The 21,816-nt window shown below is 37.3% G+C and overlaps 1 protein-coding gene across 1 annotated transcript in view; it reads left to right on the top strand.

The window, feature by feature from the left end:
* Nucleotides 1-4,433: 4,433 nt before the first annotated feature.
* The window catches only part of tgfbr2b (transforming growth factor beta receptor 2b), a 34,019-nt gene continuing 16,636 nt past the window's right edge, over nt 4,434-21,816 (top strand). Inside the window, exons 1-3 of the mRNA XM_007251820.4 lie at nt 4,434-4,710; nt 16,205-16,355; nt 17,043-17,227. Of these exons, the coding sequence (XP_007251882.2) occupies nt 4,647-4,710; nt 16,205-16,355; nt 17,043-17,227 (400 nt within the window). The 5' untranslated portion in view covers nt 4,434-4,646. The remainder of the gene's footprint in view (nt 4,711-16,204; nt 16,356-17,042; nt 17,228-21,816) is intronic.

Genomic DNA, 21,816 nt, shown 5'->3' with positions numbered 1-21,816 from the left:
TATCACAATCCTCCAGAACAATAGGACTCATCCTTCACTGGTAAGTAAGAGTGCTTCTTTTGGCTTTCACCTCTGACCTACGGCGTGTATGAATGATGCGTCGTTTCTTTGGTGACTTGGATCAGATGATACTAGAGGAGTGCCTGTGTCAAAGCAAAGCACGCCAACAGAAACCCAACTCCTCTATGCAGCTTCTGAGTGCCAAGAATAAACCGGAATAAAGTTCACAGCTCCTTCAGAGGAGAGCTTTGATATGAAATAAAGTGTAATAGAAACACAGGAGTAGCGCATTTGCTCCTCCCAGTCATTTAGAGCTTACACTTGATATGTTTAGATATGTTTGTGGCAGCACTGTCATCAACAGTGAAATGTCAGGCTGGTTTCTACAGACAGTGTGACAGCCTGAGGGCACCTGCTGAAAGAGAATAAAACCGCCATGTGTCATCAGAGGCTAATAATTTACCTGTCAGGTTGAAACGTCTTCACTCAGCGCGTGAGGAGATGGAGCTTGGGAAAGGGAATGATATTCTAGTTCTTATTAAATACAGCCTTCTCTTTTGATATCTGGAGACTTTCAGGGACCATGGGGGGAACTACAGTATTAAAAATGAAAGAGCTTCAAATGGTTCTTTAAGCTATGCCATAGAAGAACCACATACAAAAATGGTTTGTAATAAAGATGTCTCAATGCATAGAATTTATTTTTTTTGTTTGTTTTAAGTCACTTAAAGAACTTTTTGAATTTTGTAGCACCTTTATTCATAAAAGTGTATAGATTAGGCTTCACTTTTACGAATAATAGATCTCTATTTCTCTTTTTGTTTTTATAAAGCCTTGCAAAATTAGTTAATCCCTTTTTCCATCATCATATTTATCTGGATTGCAAATCTCACACAAAACAAATAAATACAAAAATAAAAATTGGAAAATGAAAATGCTGCTTTAACCTCTAATGCTGTGCTTCATTTGATCTTTCATTTTCCAATTAATTCCTGGTGTGAAATTCCAACTGGTCAAAAGTCAAAATTCCTACTCTGAAAGCCACGAGAGCCTCACCAACCCAAGACCAAGAGCAAAGATGGCTGCACTGAACATCGTCTGTAGTAAAAAAAAAGCAGTAGTATTTTACAATTTACTACCACTTTTATCTATTTTTGTTTTGTATACATATAGTGCGGTCCAATGTCCAAATTTAAATGTGGACATGTTTTCTTGTTTTCAAGGTGTTTGGGTGAGCAAAATATTGCACACAAAAGACAATGCTAACGGAAACATAAAATGTGGGATATACTTTGGTTTAATTCACCATTAAACACCAGTAAAGGACTGTCAACAAGTTTTGATAATCTATAAAGTATTTTATTTGTTTTATCTAAATGGCAACTGGGACGTGATGTCATTCCCAGCTCTGAAATTTACACTTCTTAGGTGACAAGAATGCAGCATAATATTTGGTAGAACTGTCCCTTTTGGAGTGAGTTTTACCAACATTGTCTACTGTTTACAAGTGTTTTTTTTTTCTCTCATTTTTTGGAATATTTAAACCAGCTTGTGTATATTGGATGAATGATAACTTTCAACCACTGTTATTTTGAGCTGGGTTTTGAGATCATTGTCCAGCTGAAAGGTGAAGTTTTCTATTTTAATGATGCTTTCTGATAGTGTCCACCTTTATATTGCATCACACATGCATCCTTCAGTTGTAACAAGCTTTCCAGTACTCACTGAGAAAAAAGTTCCTACATTATGATGCTACCCCCGCCATGCTTCACAGTTCAATCTTTTTGCATCTTTCTACCAAAAAACGTATCCCATATTCTCTCTTTTTACTCTCTCTCTTTCGTTAACTTTTTTTGATGTTTCTATTTACTCTTTTTGTCTTTCCGTCTCTGTCTGTCCGAACAGATTCCCAGAATCTTTCATAACCTGTTCCACTTGTGCCAAGAGGGTGTTCTCACTTCAGAGAAATGCACCCCTGGCAGAGAGTGGAGTTGAATAAGCTGAAGTGAGGAATAATGAGTGGAGACTAATGGGTCCTAATGGAGATGAGGAGTAACACAGAGTGCTGTGGACATGAGTCCACAGGTGATGGAGTGAGGGGAGGGGAGGGTGTGACTCTGTTAGGGGCTGAGTCTTGGGACACACTGTGTAAATAGTGTGCGTAGGTGGAGGGATGGAGGTAAAACCATGTTGAAATGTGTGTATGGAAAGGGAGAAAGAGATGTGCTGTTAGTACTGTTATATAACACCAGAGAATATTTCGACATGATCGAGCCCAAACTGCAATCGAGCACCAGCAGACCTCAGAGCTCCCGGCAGCATGTGCAGCAATGTGGCCTTCTGACTCCCTGTGGTTCCACATCAAGTGCTGCTGTCTGCTGGCGTGCGCTCAGTGCTGCAGACTCTGTGACTCCTCTTTTGCCTTTATCTTCAGCGGCAGGGTGTGCGAGGCAGGCTGGGTGGCGCTTTGCCAGGTGTGTGTGTAGCATGTTCGGGCCTGTCTGTCTGGCCAAGCTCGAGCCTTAGGACTGCTCATCCAAAACAGAGAGAGAGGATACCCCACATTTTTGTCAACTTCCCCTCTTTCTTTCTTTCTTTCTTGCTTTCTTTCTTACTTATCATTACCTTTGTTTCTTATTAATTCATTCTGAGTCTCTCAACCTCTCTTGTATCTCTTTCCCTCTGTTTAGCCATTTGTCTTAGCTTCCCCCTCTCTTTTATGTATTTTTCTTTGATCTTTCTTCCCTCTCTCTAGCTCTCTCATTCTCTAACTCTCTCTCCATTTATTTTTTCTTATTACCTTTTGCTCACTCCGATTCTCTTTCGCCTCCCTCCTTCTTTTTCTCTTTTGCTAACTCTCACTCTCTGACTCTTGCTTCAAATAAAGGAGACAAACAAAAATAAAAAGTACACTCTGCTGCCAGTCATTAACACTATCACTGTTTCACTGTGAATAGTGTGTCTTATCAGTGTTAAAAAGTGCCATTACATTCTGATACTGTAGGTGTCTCTCTCTCTCACACTCTGTCTCACTCTCTCGTATTATTCTTAAGCTGTCTATGGGTGTGTCCAGTTTGCATGGTACATTATATATATATATATATATATATATATATATATATATATATATATATATATATATATATATATAATACTGTTTTTTTTTTATGGTTTTCATTCATTTTGCCAATTTTTTTTCTGATTGTGTAAATGTACTGTAATTGCCTGTATGTTTGTCTTGTTTTTAAAAGCTACAGTTTGAAATATATTTTGAACATATAACATTTTCAACATTGAGACATACCAAAAAAACCAAAATTTCTTTGTTGTTAAATTTGAATGAAAATAAAGTAGGTACCGGTAGTCATTGTGTGGTAACAAATACACCTGCATGGCTTTTGGTGATGTAAGGTATTTGGTATTTTTTCTGCTATATTATAAAGTCTATATGATTGGCATATAGCATATACAGTATTCTTTGTAGTGTACAATTGGCACACACCCCATGTCTCATTATGTGACTTAATTATTCATGCCACATGTGTTCTTTTGCTTTCTATGTTTTGTTTATTAGCTCTTTATTCATCCCCAGCTGGCATTTCAATGTTACCATGGCTCACTAAAACTAGAAAATCCTATGATTAACAGAGTTTTAAAAATAATCTTACATCACTGTAGTGAAGTTACAGAGTATAAAGAATGTTACCCCCTAGGCCTGTCATGATGAAAAAAATGTTGTGGACGACATTGTCCCAGAAATTATTGCAATACACAATATTTTTGTTTTCATAACAGGATAGCATAAAAAAGCAAATATACACTTTTTAAAGACAACAAAATTTTAATGAATCATTTATTAAATGATGAATTAGTTTGGGAACTATATACTTATTTATTCACCTACTTTATTTACTGTTATATGTGTGAACAAACATACAAATAAACACAATAGACGATATTACGATTATCAAAAATTATAGAGGTCATGTTTCTCTCATTGTACGATAAATCGATATTGCAATTATTGTGACAGGCCTATTACCCACTATTACACAACAGTCAAACCATATTTCAACCTTACTTAAATCATATTTCAACCGCATTTCAATGTCTAAAAGTCGGTTGTGTGCCAGCTGGGTCAAACTCTGATGATGCTCAAAGTTCTCAAGAACTGATAAACTCTCTCAGGATTGTATTTAGTTGATGTTACATATTTAATTCATTTGCAGCTACAGCCACTTGACAATGAAATTCACTGCCATTTGCATTCCAGTGTGTGTGTGTGTGTGTGTGTGTGTGTGTGTATTATCGTCAACGTGTCATTTTAAAGTAGTGCTCTCTAAATTAGACTTTGGGGCGTGTAATTACAGGCTGGGTAGAGAGTGTGGAGCTGCGGAGGGCGGGAGGGTGGCTGGAGGAGGAAAAGTCCTGCCCTAGCTCAAAGATTTCCTGTGTGGGGCTGCAGTGGCTCAGCCCACAGAGCGCCGAGGAGCTTTTCCTCAGAGAGAGAGAGAGAGAGAGCGCTCACACACTTACACTCACTCTCTCAAACACACACACACGCGCGCGCCGCTTTACTTCGCACTACTACTAACTCTACGGCTCGCCTCTTATTAATGAAGGCTCGGACGGGCTAAAGTTGAGTGATGGAGTCGTGTCGGTGTTTGGTGCTGTGGTGGGCCGCTGTGTTCGTGTCCGTGGTTGGAGTCGGTAAGTCCGCTTCTCTGACACTTTTTCTTCTTCATATTCTTCATATTCTTAACGTACTCTCCTCAGAGAGCTTCAGCTTCAGAGCTGGGCAGAGCGAGAGAGCGCAGGCTGGACTGAAGTAACTGACTGTTCATGTCTTCATGTGTTTGATAGCTCCGGCAGTTTGAAAAAAAAAAACAGCTTTAATAAGAGTTTGTAAAAGTATGAGGCGATAGAAGCTCCTCAGGAGCTGAGTAACTCGTTAATTAACCTAACTTACTTCAGTGAACTGCAGGAGAAATTAGCCAGTGGAAGAAGACACCAGGAGCTGTAGACAGAGCTCAGAGGCTCAACTGTGGTATTATAATAAGGGCTGTTTTTGCTCTTTTTGGGCCAACAGATGGTCACTTCAGGTGCTGAATCCACCAAAAAAACATATTTTAACGTAACGCGAGTGACTAAAATGAGTTTTGATTAAAGAAACTTTTGAGGAAACTTAGCATCGCCTAGACATCTGGAATTACTCCAAAGAAACAACAACAAACCACTATATCTGCTGAATCCACAGAATAATAATCACATGTTAACGATTTAAAGTTTATAGTCAGTGTAAAACTAGACCCCTTTTCCTCTCAGATATACTCACATTTAAATATTTTCTCAAAAGAAACTACAGCAAATTCATCCAGGTGCTGAATCTCAAATATACTTTTGTTTATGTATCTTCTGGAAGTACTCAAAAGAAACAACAACAAATGCATGCAGGTGCTGAAACCACAGAATAATCACATTTCTACTAAATATACATGATTTAAAGTGAGTCTGAGTAAAACTAGACCCCATTTTCCTCTCAAATATACTCATATTTAAATATTTTCTCAAAAGGAACAACAACAAACCTGTGCAGGTGCTGAAACCATAACAAGACACTTCTTTAAAAAGTGTATGACTAAAAATAAGTAAAATTTGTGCATTTATGTTTACCTCACAAATATATTTAAAGTTTTGTATCTTTTGGAAATACTCCAAATTGCTGAAGAGGAAAAAAAACAGTCCAGGTGTGGAGTTCACTAATAAGAGATGTTTTTTAAAAAATTACTAAGTTACACTGGACACAACTATATAGCTAAAATACTCAAAGAAACTGTTAAAAATGCAATAGCAACCAATTAAAGTGTTTAAGATGCGTGTAATAATAATTGATTTTATGGACAATATAATGTTCCATGAATTATTTTGTTAAACAATATTATTGGCATTTAAAGATCCTTTTATGCTGCTCATATAAGAATAAATTACAGTAGTAGCATAATAACACATTTAATTATTTTCTTTTTAAAGGGCAAAACAATTATTAATAATATTCAGATATTGTAATATATGAAATGTTTACAAAGGTCAGGAAAAAATATGTCCATATAATTATTGTGACAGGCCAAGTGCTAAAATAACCTAACTAAATGTTTTTACATATTTTTTCTCAATTAAAATCAGTAAACAGTAGTTCTGTTAAGCACTGCAGCAGAGCACCTCTGAACCAGTGCACAGCTACCTACTATGTTCTTCTCTATAAACAGACTGGTTTTACTGTGTCCAGTAGGTATAAGCCTATGGTGGACATGTTTCAGAGATGGATACTATGTGCTGCTTATTTCCCTGTAGCTCATATTGAAGCCCAAGTTGCGCAACATAAGTAATAAGTCACATATTTCCACAGGTGCTCACTGGAGTAATGGAGTTTAGTGCTGAGTTGCAGCTACATGCTATGGGCAGGAGGTTGTTTATGAGGGGGTTTATTCAGCATGCTAGGCTAATAATAAAACACCCAAGGCGTTTCCGCCGCAGGTATACATAGACATGTCTGTCTTGTGTTGCCTTTTTTAAATTGTTCACCCAAACCTATTTTCAGTCAGCGACCTTAAAATTAGAGTCTGCCTTTAAAATTCCAGAAACTATTTTAATAGTTACATTTTAGATACTAATGTTGTGTTTTATGTTGGAAAGCTAGTAGACCCTCACCAGTCCTAAGTTTGGAATCCAAGTTTGCTGCACCGCACATCAACAATAGTAAAAGCAGTAGTTTTATACAGTTTTATAGCGGTTCTGTGTATTTGTGTCTCATTAAAACAGTCCTACACACAGCACTGTCCAGCTTCTATTTGTGGACATATTTTTATAGTGTTTGGTTGTGCAAAATGTTGTACAATGCATTGTTTACCTGGAACTGCTTAAAAACTAACAAAAATAACAAAAAGTAGTACTTATTTTGGCTGCATTTGCCATAAAAAATGTTAATATGTCTTTAGCTAACTGGTTTTTGAAAATTATTTCAAATCAACTGGGGCGTGACATCATTCCCACTTGCGACTTTCTAAGTAAATTAAATGCAATGAAGTCTTGTATTTCACAGAGAAATATAATTTAATAGTAAAATAATGTCAAATAGTGAATTTATCAATTAATTAATTTTACTCTTTGAATTTATACTTATCTTTAAGCTTTGACCCATTCTAATATATCCCTAGCTTTTACACTGCCTTCAGATGTGTTTGTGATTTAGATCTGTATAGTAATAGTAGGTGCAGCACAGGTTTTTTCTCACGTGTTTGTATAGAAATGGTGATGCTGAAGGTTAGCCAACCTCTACATTCTTGCTCTACTGTATTTAGTGGGAGGTTTTAGTTCTGAGGGTATAGAGAGGAAAACATTTAAGCTCCAGCCAGACGCCCTGTCCCTATTTCAAATGGTGTGAGCTGTTTGTTTATTCTCCTCTCCCTTGTCATTAATTCCAGTTCTTTACCCCATGATTACAGGTGAGTTAGGCACTAATTATATCAAATGAGGCCCTCCCTGCCTCAGCTCCCTTCTTAAATAGCAACCTGTCTGTGATAGACAAGGCTGATGGGTTCTCTTTTGCCTACATGGCTCCTAAAATATTTCTATTACAAACCATTCTGCACAGTTTAGTGTAGGCACTGTGCATTTGAATGTATTATCATGAAATTGTAGGCTCTCATCATGCTGTGTTTTGAAAGGTCTCCATATATTATGTTGATCTTCAGAAACTTTATTACCTACTACAAAAGGCCCTAGATTTAGATTTAGAATTTGAAATTAGTGTTCAAGTTTATTTGAACTTGGTCTGCACAATATATCATGCCAACATTGTCATTTGCTGCTATTTTACTCCAATGTTAGGTATTCAGAGTGCATTATTAATATAATGACATGTTGAATCATTGACTTCTGGTGAAATGTAGTGAAAACACCTGTATTTTTATATCATATCACAGAAAAAAAGATTGTGCTTTTCCAATATCCTGCACCTTTAATTTAAAGTGAATGTTTCATTTTAATTTATGTTTTTGTTAATCTAATCTGAAAATTTGCTTTGCATAGTTTTATTTGGAGTCTTTATTTAAGTTTAATTTAACCAGATTATTTGCTTGTTACCACATATTTTGAGGTGACAAACTTTTTTTATACTAAAATATTATAACTAGTATTACAGGGTTTATATCTATTAAATGTAAGTGATAAATTGACCATATAGACAGAGTCTGTCATAGCAAACTCTATAATAAACAACAATTTGCATGAATCTAGGATCTCTTTTGTTTTAGTAGATTGGATTTTGAAGGTTCAGTAATTACACCGTTAACACCTGGTTACTTCATGTGTTTTGAGTATCAGGATTATATCTGCATAAGTCCAAACCACATAAAAATGCAAGTGTAAATGCTCTCAAAACTGTTTAAATTTAGATAAATGCAAATCCAACTGCTCAAACTTGTTCGGGAGGTGGTCTAAAGCAGTACAAAGATCACACATCTGTATCTACAAGACACAACCAAAACTCCTCCCAGTATAACTGAAACTACAATAACAAGTGCAGTGCAATGGATGAATTTGCATATTATGTCCCACACAGCAGATGTATTTTAGTCTAACAGAATCTCATTTGACTATCAATGTAAATGTATGTGGCTAAAATCTTATCAGTGTACAATCCAAATACTAGTCACTTAAAGTGACTAGGAATGAATGGAGTCTTAGTACATTATGGGCAAAGCTTTGGTTGTCAGAAGATATTTCTTTCAACACTTGGTTTTCCATATGTCACTCTCCCTAAACTGGCCTTTTCCTGACAGGTGCTTCCTCGCTCCTAGATCATAATTACCCAATCATCACTCAAAAAAAGTGAACAAAGAGAGTTGTATGATTTACAGGCTGTAAATATGTTGTCATTAGATGCAGTTGCACTTTTCACGATGATGTAAAAATGTCCACACGTGCATTCAGCCAGATCTACCCTGTATTTCTGAGAAATGGAAAAGTATTGCACTGCTCAGTTCATTTGATGTATTATGTTTTTAAATGCACACACTGAGCTGTGCCTGTGCGCAGTAGCAGTGGCAGTGCTCTTGTTTGTTTTAGCCGTTACACATAGTTCATTACATCAGAGAGCCTTTGGCTGTGGGCGTAATGCATTCCGCTGAGACACTGCCATTTGCTTTACCTGTTTTCTCCCTTTCCACCTTCAGCACTGACCATTTAGAGCTAGGATATACACAGACGTGCAGTCATGCAGTCTGCCTGTGAAGGATGCAGAACTACACAGTTTGGTACTTTTCTGATAAAGTGTGTATGCTTGGCTATATCTGCTCATCTGGCTATCTACATGTTTTTCGGCTAGTCTGTCTGTCTGCCTCACCCTCTGTCTGTCTGTCTGTCTGTCTGTCTGTCTGTCTGTCTGTCTGTAATGCAAACTTGACTGCACTGATGTTGATAAGCATACGTTTTTCAGAGATAAAAGTCCTACCGTTTCTGTCAGTTGTTTTGACCTTTTTAGGACAGTATCCAAACCCTTTAGACTTATCATTAGCTCTGCACAGCCTGTCTGAACTATTAGGCCTTTACAGTTACAGCACCACACCCCCTGAGTCAATTGCCAAGCTACTCAAAGGCGGCATGATGTCCACTCACTGCAGTAGTGATATACGAGTTGGACGAAAATATGTTGTACACTACCACTGATAAATAGCCCGATATTGATGTAAATCGTGGTAAATTAAGATTAATTTGTTTAAACTACTTCATTTTTTTAACACTTGGACCTCTGTGGACTTCATCCTCACTCTACCTTGCGCTATCTCACTTATTTTTCCAAGACGAAGAATTTGTTTAGTTTGTGCATTGACTGTGGACCTCTACCTCACACTATCATGCTCTTAAACACTTGTTTTTCCCAGACTAGAAGGTTGTTTGGTGTGTACCTTCGCTGTGGACCTATACCTCACTCTATTATGCTCTACCTCACTCGTTTTTCCCAGGCTAAAAGGTTGTTTGGTGTGTACGTTCACTGTGGATCTCTACCTAACTCTATCATCCTCTATCTAACTCTTCTTTCCCAGGCTAAGAGGTTGTTATATTTGTGCATTGGTTGTGGATATCTACCTCTTTCTGCCTCACACTATCATGCTTTACCTCACTTGTTTTTCCCTTGTTAAGAAGTTCTTTGGTTTTTGCATGCACTTTGGACCTCTACTTCACTCTACCTCACTTTAACTTACTTGTTTTTCCAAGGCTAGAAAGTATGGTGTTTGGTGTGTGTATTCATTATGGACCTCTATCACACTCTACCTTGATCTACCTCGCTCTTCCTCCAGCCTAGTTGTGTTATATTTGCACAGTCTGCAGTGTGAAGTGCTCCCCCTGTTTGCTGTTTTTCACAATGTTATTGCAGCTCTTTCGATGTGTTTATCTTAAAACTTATATCACGCCAACACCCTACTTTGCATTTCTGCCAATGCTGCACCTTAAGCCAGCTAGCACCCATAAACGCATATTTTCACCTGTTGAAAATATGATCTAGAGAAACCTGAAGAGGCTACTGGACTTCATTTCTATGCTGTCCCATAAGAAGATTAGTAGTGATGGACTTCTGAGTGAATGGGTTTTCAGTGCAGGCAGCAGAGCAGAGGTTTCAGGCTGAAAGAGCTCTTTTGTAGGCCTTCAGAGTAGTGTAAGGCTCAGACCAGTTGAGAAGGGGGTGTGAGTCTGAGCCCATGTTTACTCTTGCCTCTGTGGGCCTCTGGGTGCGGAGCTGAGGAACAGCTATTTAGGGATGAGAAGAAGGGTCACGTAACCTCAAAGTGGCTGGATCTGATTTGACCATATTAGTCTTCCTCTACTCGTGGCGGGCACAATCCCGTCTTGGCCCGCTCCACTGATCCAGAGGCTTCCATCCACATTCTCTTCCTGCACAAAGGGGAGCGAGGGAAGATGTGGCTTTTTTGAATGAGGGGTGATGGGGCTTAGATGACGCGTAGGGCTGCTATCACCCTGCATGCTGTGGTGGTGCTCCTGCTGAAGTCAAACCACATGCACAAACCACATGATCCATAGACATTCAGACACTTTAAAACATTAAGTGCAGCAGTGTGGAAATGCAGTTGAAATTATTCAAATTTACCAAAATTTACCCATGCACCAATTATTTGGAAACTGATTTTAATACTTGATAAAATGATTTTTACTAAACTATTTCAAGTGCTTTGTTGCTATGTCTGTTTGGATATTACAATGTTCAGGGTTCAAAAAATATTTAAATCAACCATCTAAGGGTCGGTTTCCTGGACAGGAATGAAGTCTAGTTGTAGGGTAATTATGTAAGTAATTATGTAACAGTTGTTTTCTTTGCAAGACAAAAGTACGTTTAGGTTATTTATTTCATGCAATTTTATAAAAAGAGACTGTATTTGATATTTGGTATTTGGCCATGTTAATGTTAAATTTTTTGTGGAGGGTTTGGTTGTGGCCAAACATGTTGGTATATGCCTAACTATATCTGTTATAATTCCATTGTTTTTTATTGTATTATCATCATGTAATGGCAACATGTGTTCACCATGTATTCATTATATTGCATATTAATGGTAATTTTGTACTGAATAATTTCCTGAAGAGTCAAAGTTAAATCTGAATCAGCTCATTGTAACTTTATACCTCTCTGCAGAGGCAGTAAAAGTTATCCAGCTTTATTATTCTAGCTGTGGAAGGAAAGCCAAATTTCCGCCTGGTCTGTTCTTCCTTCCTCATGCAGGTCACCTGGTCCATCCTTTAATGGGAGGAGTAGAGAGGGGACACATGAAAGGAAGGGGGAGACATAGGGAGAACAGAGTGATCCTGCTGTAGTCTGAAGTGATCTCTTTAGAGTTTCATATAGTGAGAGTAGATTAGCTGTGGCTAATCTACTGTCAGGTCATAGACAGGACTGGATGATGTGACTAAAAACCCATATTTCAGTATGCTTTATGGCAATTTTAGATACAGTATCAACAAAAGACAATTGCGCTATAAATGGTATTTCACTGCCTTAGCAAACTACAGAGAATAATGCTGTTTCAAATGGTGAAAAAAGTATCGATAATCCCTCTGGAATTTGGTTATTTTTTCGTATTTTGTGTAAATTAGTTAAGAAATATCTATATTTGCGATTCTAGTTCCATAAAAGAACCACATTTTGATTGCACAAAAAGCCATGCTTGTAATAAAGATGTGTAGCTAGAATGGGAAGAACCCTAAATTGGTAAAGATTCTTGTCATCAAGTGAAGACACCTGTAACCTGTAAAAGGTTCTTCACAAAGTTCTCCACAGCCAATGGTGATTCTTCTTTGGTTAAGGATTCTTTTTGTTTTGGTAAAAGGACCACACCAAAACCTTTCCTCTCGATTATTACACACCCTTAAAAATTACTCGGCTTCAATCACCTTGTTATGATAAAAATTTGCAAGAAGGTGGACTGGGATCAAGTCTGATCAATATCAGTTGTTTTTAAGTTTGCCTTGCTTCCCTCAGCTCAGAGTAAGCTTGGTCTACAAATTGCAAAATGATATAGTATGATTGATTGGGTTTGAGAAGCCAAGTGGATTTGGATTGGTTAGTTTTTTGAAAAAACTGGAAAGCATGTGTATTTGGAAGAGAAATTGAACTTGTTTTGATTTTGATACACTGGAGTGTTTGGGAAAAAGTCTGTAATGATGGGGTGGGGTGTTCAGCAATGTTCTTGTTAACACCCTGAATTTACCCTGAAGAAGTCCCCGCCAGTGTATTTCTCAGAGGATGGTTATGGAGCCAAACTGGACTTCATGAAGGATGTTGTGATGCTTACAGTAATGGAATGTGGGATTATATTAGAGTATCACTGATGTCATATCCTTATATGTTGTTTCCTGCGGGAACTGCTTTGTATGTTTTAGCACTTTGGAAATGTCAGCTGCTTTTTGCATTATAGAAACATTGCAAAATTTACACTCACAAATTGCTGATAAAATTGCAAATGTCCTTTTCAGATTATTGAAAAGGTGTAGAGTTGCTTTAAAATGTGGATTTGTGTTGGTATTAATATTGATCCAGGTTAAAATAATATTAAACCTATTAGAGAAGCCTATTAGACCAAATCAACAATTTGATTCATTTAAAAACAGAAAGAAGGCACTGGCAAGCTTAGCAAATGCACAAAGGCTGGACTACCTGGCATAATAAATATCAGACAATCAAAGAACATCTTCATGAATGTAAATAACTGGTGCCACTCAAGAACAGAAAGGCCAGATTAGACCGATACAGACATCTAAAATTGCACAGTTCTGGAACCAGTTTCTTTGGACAGATGGAATCAAGATTATCTTGAATATGGTGAAGAAAAGAAAGGATTCATGATCCAAAGCATGCCACATCATGGTGGAAACACTGTTTTGGCACGGGCATGTATGGCTGCCAGTGGAACTGGGTCACTGGTGTTTATTGATATGACTGTTGATAGAAGTAGCAGGATAAATTCTGAAATAAAATTAGGTAGTTACAGAGGTACATTAACATAATCTGTTGTGTTCAAAAACATATGGAGTTGGTGCTCACTTACATTTTGTGTTTACAACAAATTAAAATAATGTTTTTTTAGCTTTGTTTGTCCGCATTAGACTTTAAATATCTGTGAATATCATATTTTCTCACAAGAGTTTAGACAAGGGGTGGTGCCAGTGTAGTGCATGCAGGAGACACGACATGATACTGTGAATTCTGTGAAAAATCACCTTCTCAATTCCACAGAGGCTACATTCGGACATTAACTGCACTTTTGTACTAGAGGGCTGGCAGAATAAGGTCTTTGGACATTTGTATTCACACAAACAGCTCTGTCTGGTAATATCTGTTAGGCGTGTCACAATAATTATATTAAGAATGAACATGATCTCAATCATTTGTTGTGACCTCAATATGGTCAGTTGTTTTTGCTTAACATGAATGAGCTGGCATGTGTTCAAAAATATCAGTTTATATTTATGTATGATATTTTATGACATTTTACACTATATTGCAATTCCAGTGTAAAGGCTGTAATTACATTATTATGCTATTATACTAATTATACTATAATTGGCAGAAAATGGCTTAAAATGACAATAATATATTTTATTACATTTAATTGTGGGTCAAAACCCTAAAAGTCCTAAAAATTTGTGTTATTGGTATGACTGTTGATAGTTGGTGCGCACTTAGTTTCACTTAGTCACTTTGTTTGTCCACATTAGATGTTCTCACAACAGTTTACACAGTTTAGTTTTGACGTTTGCATGTATAAAAGAGGCTCTATATAATTGTTTTAAACTTTTGTACATGTTTGGGTTAAGGTAGTTTGTACCAATATTAAGGATTGGTAGTTCCTTTTACATCAGAGGCTTCCTCTGCAGCTCCATGTGCTTCTTTCTATTTTCTTTTGCCTTGATGCTGTTTGTTACTTGGAAAGAATGCTATTTGTGTGTGTTTTACACACTGTTTTAATGTAGTTTACTGCTTACAGTAGCCATATATCTTATTATATACGTTGGACCCCATTTCTTGTGATGGTTTTACCCCAGTGGCTTCCCATACCGCCAGCCAGAAGCAGGGAAAGCCTTTTATCAGAGCAGAGGAAGGCTTTTATCAGGGGAGGCATGCTTATTACACAAGCTGACAGCTGCTGTAGAGAGCTACATTACACTGTTTAATGACTGCATATGCCACCCACACACAAATACGTGCACACACACATACACGTATACACACATGGACACAAGTGGTCAGCTGCTGGAGCTGTCTTGATTAACCCTGCCTGTTCCTGGCATTTATTACTGCCAGAGAAACGATTCACACCAGACCTCTTATTCACACCTGATTCAGACTGCTTCATTCAGTATAATTGGTTTGTCAGTGGTATCTGTAAGAGCTAATGTGTGGTCATTAGCTCTGTGTTAAAGCAGAAGAAAAATGCTGTAAGTTTGTGTGTGTATTTGTGTGTGTGTGTGTGTGTGAGTAGGGCATGGTTGTCAATTTTGTCTTGAAGTAAAAAACATGTTTTAGTAAGATATATGTAGCCTAAAAATACTAATGGGATATCTGTATGTACTGTAAGTTGATCAGGAAGTGTTATCTCAGGGAATGGCTTGGGAACACCTATACCTGTATACATTGTTATCTTGAGAGTTAGGCTGAACACTGACGAGCATGCTCATTGAAAAAATACATGAATTACCATGAATACGTTTAAGCGAGGCCTGATAGTGGAGGCCAGATGGATGGGACATTGAATTTCTGGAGTAAATGAGGGTATTTAGCATTCCCCAAACCAGAGTGTCACATGTGTATGAAATGTGTCATAGTAGAGCATTAACACCATCAGTGGATAGTGTATTTGGGTGGAAATGACTGTGATTTTAGCAGAAATTGCATCCATATTCAATCCAGGAGACCAAGCATATATGGGCAGTGCAGTATTATATTCGCAGTTTGAGGAAAAATGTTTGGGATAACTTTCTGGTAGGTCAAATCATACATTGTCTTGAAAGTTTTGCATTTTTTTCTACAACCACCTTAATAAATGAGATAAATGAATAGTCTTTTAAAGGTTTATAGATGCCATACATGCATGTCAAGAACCATTTCAAAATCTTTGTTTTTCACTTTGTGGTGCCTGAGGGAGCTTGAATATGCTCCACAGAGGAGGACATGTGTGAACAGGTCAGAGATAGAAAAGATGGCCAAGGAGATCTGTATGCAAGATCATACTGATCACTTTAGCACGCCATACTGAAGCTCTACAGACTTGTGCCCCCCTCCAGCATGTCGATATGCCACTTCCAGAAGATAGAACTTACGATATTGAATGCACATGATCCTTATCCAGTACCCAAGGACCTCCAGACCACAATTTCATTCTGTTCTGGCTCACAACAAGCTTAGAGGAGGTAATTAAGGCTTGTGGGATGCTAATTAACCGAATGAGAAACTAGAGTTCTGGAGCATACCAAAAGTGTGGACTGGATTTGGAACAAATTCATGCTTATACTGTTTACATTCAGGGAAATTGACAGTCAGTAAGTTTGACAGTCTGTGGTGGAAAGGTTTGTGGCACGGGGCTGCATCTCAGTTTCGATTGTGCTGAATGTATGTTGCACTTCTATTGTGTTGCAGGAGGGATGGTTCCTGGGATATTTAAGTTGACAAGGCTGTGCAAGTTCTGCGATAGGGAGCCTTCTTCCTGTAACGGCACGGGCACCTGCCAGGCCAACTGCAGCATCACATCTATCTGTGAGAGAAGTGATGAGGTGTGCGTGGCAATCTGGTAAGTCACAGTTTTTTTGTTTTGCTTTTTTCTGTTTGACTTTATCACAGATACTAAAAAAAAAAGTTTAGGACTGCTGTTAGTGGGACAGATGATAAAGAAAGAGTTGCATCAAAATATGTCACAAAAAACAATAAGTAAAGAGAGAACAGAACTGTCTAAGGCAGGAGCAAGAAAGAAAATCCTGTGTTTTAGACGAGTTATAGTGATTGTGTTCTCACTACAATAGAACTTGGTTGTTTGCGACTAGACCACAACCACCTCTTAAGCATGGTCTCAATACAGTAGATTTAGTCCACATCCAAATAAAATTACTGTGTTCACTATTGCCCAAAGAAATTGCACCAAGAGAGATATTAAACCAGAGTGTGCTTTTATTTAAAAAGTTTAAAATGTGCATGAATGCAACCAATCTAAAAAAAGCAAACCTCACAAGATTTGTGACTAAACTATTCCTTCAAATGAATCACACTTGTTATTTTCCATAAATTCGTCACATTGTTTTCAAAAAGTTTTAACTAAATTAATGTTGGAGAGTTTTTTAGACTCTAAAGGGTTTATTTTGTTTGCCTAGATGTGAAAATATCCTAGACTGACTGTGTTTATACTGCGCACCTCCCTCTTTATATAATCCCTTTAATCATTTTTTGTGTGTGTGTGTGTGTGTGTGAATGTGCTTTCCTTCAGGTATGAGGGCAACCAAACAGTTGAGACAGTATGTCATCTCCCATCCAAGCCTATGTATGGCGTTCATCTGGACGACTATAACAGCTCCACGTGTGAGATGAAGGAGTATAAAACAGACAGTGGTCAGCTCTTCATCTGCTCATGCATCGGCGAAGAGTGCAATGAAAACCTGGTTTTCCCTCACAGTAAGATTTACTTTGATCTGTTTTTCTCATTCATCATTCTATCTGCACTACACATGTCTTTCTCATCATGAGACTGCTGTATGAATTAGGCTACATTGCCCGGGTAAAATGGCCTAAAGTTTCTCACTATATTTATTCGTATCTTTTTCAAATTTCCACGTATTATATTTTTTCTGTTCTTAGTCCAGCAGTGACACTGCAGTTTATAAACCCAAGCAGCACTCTTCTTTATATGATCCACTAGTGCCAGCACAGTGAACACTAACACACCACAGTCTACAGTCTGTATAGATAGGGTAGGCATGTGTCTGTAAGTGTGTGGGTGAGCATAGTGGTTTTGATACAGTCGTGATGTCGAAATTTACCATTTTGTTTGATGCATTCTGGTGCTGTGTTGTGCAATGAGTCATAGCCCACGTTGTGTTTTTGTAGCTTGTTTCAGAACAGCGCATGGTGCTTTGCATATGTAGCTCAGTTGTAATCTGTAGTTTATCTATGGTAACTGACAGTGTTGAAAAGTCATATTGCTACTGTCACTTGGTATACAGCTCTGTTGATTACAATCACTCACCCACCAGCTTTCTAAAGCTAACTTGACTGTAGTATGCATGTTAGTTCATAGTTTGAGTGGTATAGTTGCCTCAAAGAGTTTATGTCCCTAAAACCATATCATGCCATTTTATTAATGTTAAGAATGTAATACTGCTATAAAATAAAACATTAAAAAGAAACAAAACAATCTGTAAAGTTTTTTGTATAAAAATTAGTATAAAAGTGCAATGTGTAACAGAAATAATGTAGCATAAAATTAACTTTTTAGTGCATGTATATAAACTGCAAACAAGTGAAGTCAAGTAGTTTTATTGTCAATACTGCATACGTACAGGACAGATTATTGAAATGATGTTGCTCTCCTTCCCAAAAAACAAGTACAGCAAGATAAAAATATCACTAAAAAGAATAAAAGACACTAAATGAACAATACAACAAGGTCACAGATATAGAAATACGTGACACAAGGGACACAAAACAATAGTGCAATAGTGATGCGAGTTATTAAGATGGAATGGCAGTACCAGTATAAACAAAACCTGTATAACATAAACTATTATACACAAAACATACCCTTAAAGCTTTATACTACACAGCAAAACAAATCCAACATAGGCTGCATAGACAGAATACCACTATAATGAATATGTGGAGTTTTTTATAATTTAAAAAGGTATAATGACATTATTGTGTACAATACATCATGGCACACCCCTAGTGTACATCATTGTTGAAATTAATTACTTAGCCACCAGATTATAACTGCACTTAACTTGGCTATTAATTTTTGGAATAATACTTTATTCTCAGGTCATAAGAGATCTGAAGTGATCTATAACAACTACACTAAATACATTAACAAAATGATGTACTTAACTGCGTTTGCACTGGAAAAAGAGACATTTTTTGTAATTTTGTTTATGCACTCTTGACCAAAAACTGTGTCTGTACATAGTACTTTCCTCGTGTGCAATACAAAAATTTTAATACATCCCATTTGCAGCGAAGCTAGCTGTGTTTTGGCCTGTTTGAGGCAGATTGGCTCGGGCTCTGTTGCGAGGCCATGAAGCGGAGGATCTCAGACATGTGGTTTCCTGTCTATTAACTCAAAGCAGAGGCATCACAACCACATAGACAAGCAGCTGGCTGCACTGGGCATGCTCTGACTCAGTGTTCCCAAATGTAAACAGGACTGAGGAGGTGTACACAGTGTGTCTCACATTCCCAAAACTCTTCTTCACGTTCTTAAAAAAAAAACACTTGTAAACATAAACACTACAGAAGCTAGCGCAGAGCATCGTGATAGCTTTTAGTGTTGTGCACTGTGCACTGGTTTGTTGTAGAGCTCTGAGAAAGCAGGTTTGTAAAGTGTAAAATGTGTGAGAGTGGCCCAGGCTCCTCGAGGTTCAGACAGAGGAGGAGGCCTCACTCCCTCCCTCAGTGAGGACGTGCAGAAAGACCATGTTTATTTACTGGAACGGAGCCATGATTTACCTTTCCAGAAATGCCTGGCATTTCCCAGCCATAGCATATTCAGCACAATAACTATACATGGACTGGAGCCAGAGTTATACAGTCTTTAATGCTAATGGAGGAGTGTTATTAGACATTAAGAGCAGACTATGAAGAAACAAGGCCAGCATGTTTAAGCAACAAATGTAACTACAATTATAATTATAATATAATCAGAGGAAAATCACATTTGCAGCTCTTGTTTTCACTATAAACACACAGATACTTTACACAGCATTACTGGAAATTAGAGCCCAACCAGTATATCAACAATGCTGACGTTCCAAAATTCCACTGATAAAATACTGCTACTTAGTGACTGTGTTTATATTGTAACAAACAGACACCTCTGACGTGAGGGAAAAGTGTCCACATCTGGAATTTTGTGTTTGTACTTCAGTCTTTCGAAAGGTTTATTGTCTCCACCTGCTCACTGTTATAACCTAACTTTTAGTTTGAGCAATTTAGTATCAGCAATTGTTCTATACAGAGAAAAAAATCATTAGAACTGTCCTATATTGATTTGCAAAAACACATTATTATTGATTATTAATTATTATAAATTGTTAGTTTACATGTAAAGGTGTTAAACAGTGTTTTACTTTGTGTTTTGTATATACCTTGACCACTAGAGAGCAGTGTTGCATCCGTTGTTGTTAGATCTCATTGTCATTATAAAAAAAAAAAAAACTAAACTTCTCTTTTAATCAGGTTTTATAAATGTCTTTGGTCATGTTTTTTACACTATGACAGTTAAAATTTGAGTTAAATATTTGCAGTATATCACATTATATTGCAATATATAGAATTGTAACCCCTGTATCATATCTTCACATTTCTGCCAATACGTAACCTTGGAAAAGACCATTGCTGTAGATCAGCGTCAGTTCAGGCAGTTCTGAATAAGTGTGTTTACATCTAAAGCATTTCATTTCACAGAAGATTTGGAAAATGAGTGTGATTTCTGTGAGTTTAAAAAATGTGAATTTTAGGAACTGACAATCATATAAAAGTATTCACAGCTGACAATCATATCACTCTGTAAAGCTGTTTAAATAAAACTAATAGCATGCTTCTTTTTTCTCTACATTAAAATACAAATTGATTATAAAAAATGTAAGCCATTTAAATTAAATATGCACCAGTCACAAAATGTATATATCAAGATATACTAGTAATTTAATACGACATGAACAGCACATGTTGGGCCTTGCAAATAGCTGCGCACTGACTCACAGTGATCCTGATTGACAGCCCAAATGAATCTGGCTCTGAATGCAGGCTGGATCACAGATGGATATCACTAAATGAATCATGAGCATATATTCCTGCTTTTCCTCTTCAGAGCTCCACCAAATCTACATTCGTTTCTAATAAGCAACCCATAAAGCTTATCAGAGAGAGTGTGTTGCGCTGTGCTGTGTCAGTTACACACATTTTCCTGTTTTTGGAGTTGTAAACTTGATTGCTTCAATAGGAAGAGTGACAAATGTAATGTGGACTGCAGCAGCGTTCTGGATTTATAGCTGTTGGAAGCGTCTCAGGACTATTCTTCTAAAGTGGCATTCAGCACTGTTTTTATAGCCACAGCTTCACACATAACAAATTTCACACTAGGCCTTTGCAGCCTGTTAGTGCATGTGGTCACAGTTCCAGACTGTAGTGGGGAAATAGATTTTATGCTGGTAATTTTCATCATGTTTTCTCTCTTTGGGTTTGTTTTCACTTCTTTTCATCATCTTTTTACTTTTTATTTTTTGTTTGTTTTTTTTGTTCTCCATTGTTTTAATGGGGTGTGCAGCAGCATACGAACACCAGTATTCTAAGCTGTAGAAAAGCGAGTTATTCAGATAAGACAGCGGTTCTATATCAATGCTGTTACACTAAAACCTCGTATCTCGTACCTTATTTTATTTACGCTATATTTTTTTCAGATAATTGATATCTAAAATAATTAGTTTTTACATCGTTTCAGAATTTTAGAATGACCAATAAAAATGCTACAAAATTACTTTTACTATTGAAAATTAAGGATTTGTTTTCATGTGACATTGAAAATATACTAAGTATATGGCAACTCAAAGGAGCCTTTAAATTACTAAATGGTTCTTTTTTTCTTTTGCTTCTGTATCTCTTTACGCTTCTTTTGCCTCACCAGTATCTGTTGTACTCTTTTACTCAGGAGCAAGAATTTATTATACAACACGCGTCATTCTTACTAAGTGTCCGAGTCAGTCTGATGGTGGGGATGGATTGTTCATCCTCACTTGATCTTTTATCACAGGTTATTTTGAGGGAAAAGGAGAAGAAAGGGCAGAAGAAGAGTGTGGAAGTGTGTCTGACAGGTCTGGTCCGTGCAGATTTTTCTTCTCTTCCCCCACAGCATGGAATCCAGGCCTCCAGTCACACAGCAGATGCTCTAAAGACATGACTGAGTCACTGCTGGCCTGAGAGACGGTGAGAGAGACAGAGAGAGAGAGAGGGAGAGAGAGAAAGAGAGAGAGAAGAAGGGGGGAGAGTTTTCT

Source organism: Astyanax mexicanus, chromosome 6 (assembly GCF_023375975.1).
Source record: "Astyanax mexicanus isolate ESR-SI-001 chromosome 6, AstMex3_surface, whole genome shotgun sequence".
Lineage (NCBI taxonomy): Eukaryota > Metazoa > Chordata > Actinopteri > Characiformes > Acestrorhamphidae > Astyanax > Astyanax mexicanus.
The sequence above is the reverse complement of the archived record's forward strand: the minus strand, read 5'-3'. Positions and strand labels throughout refer to the sequence as shown.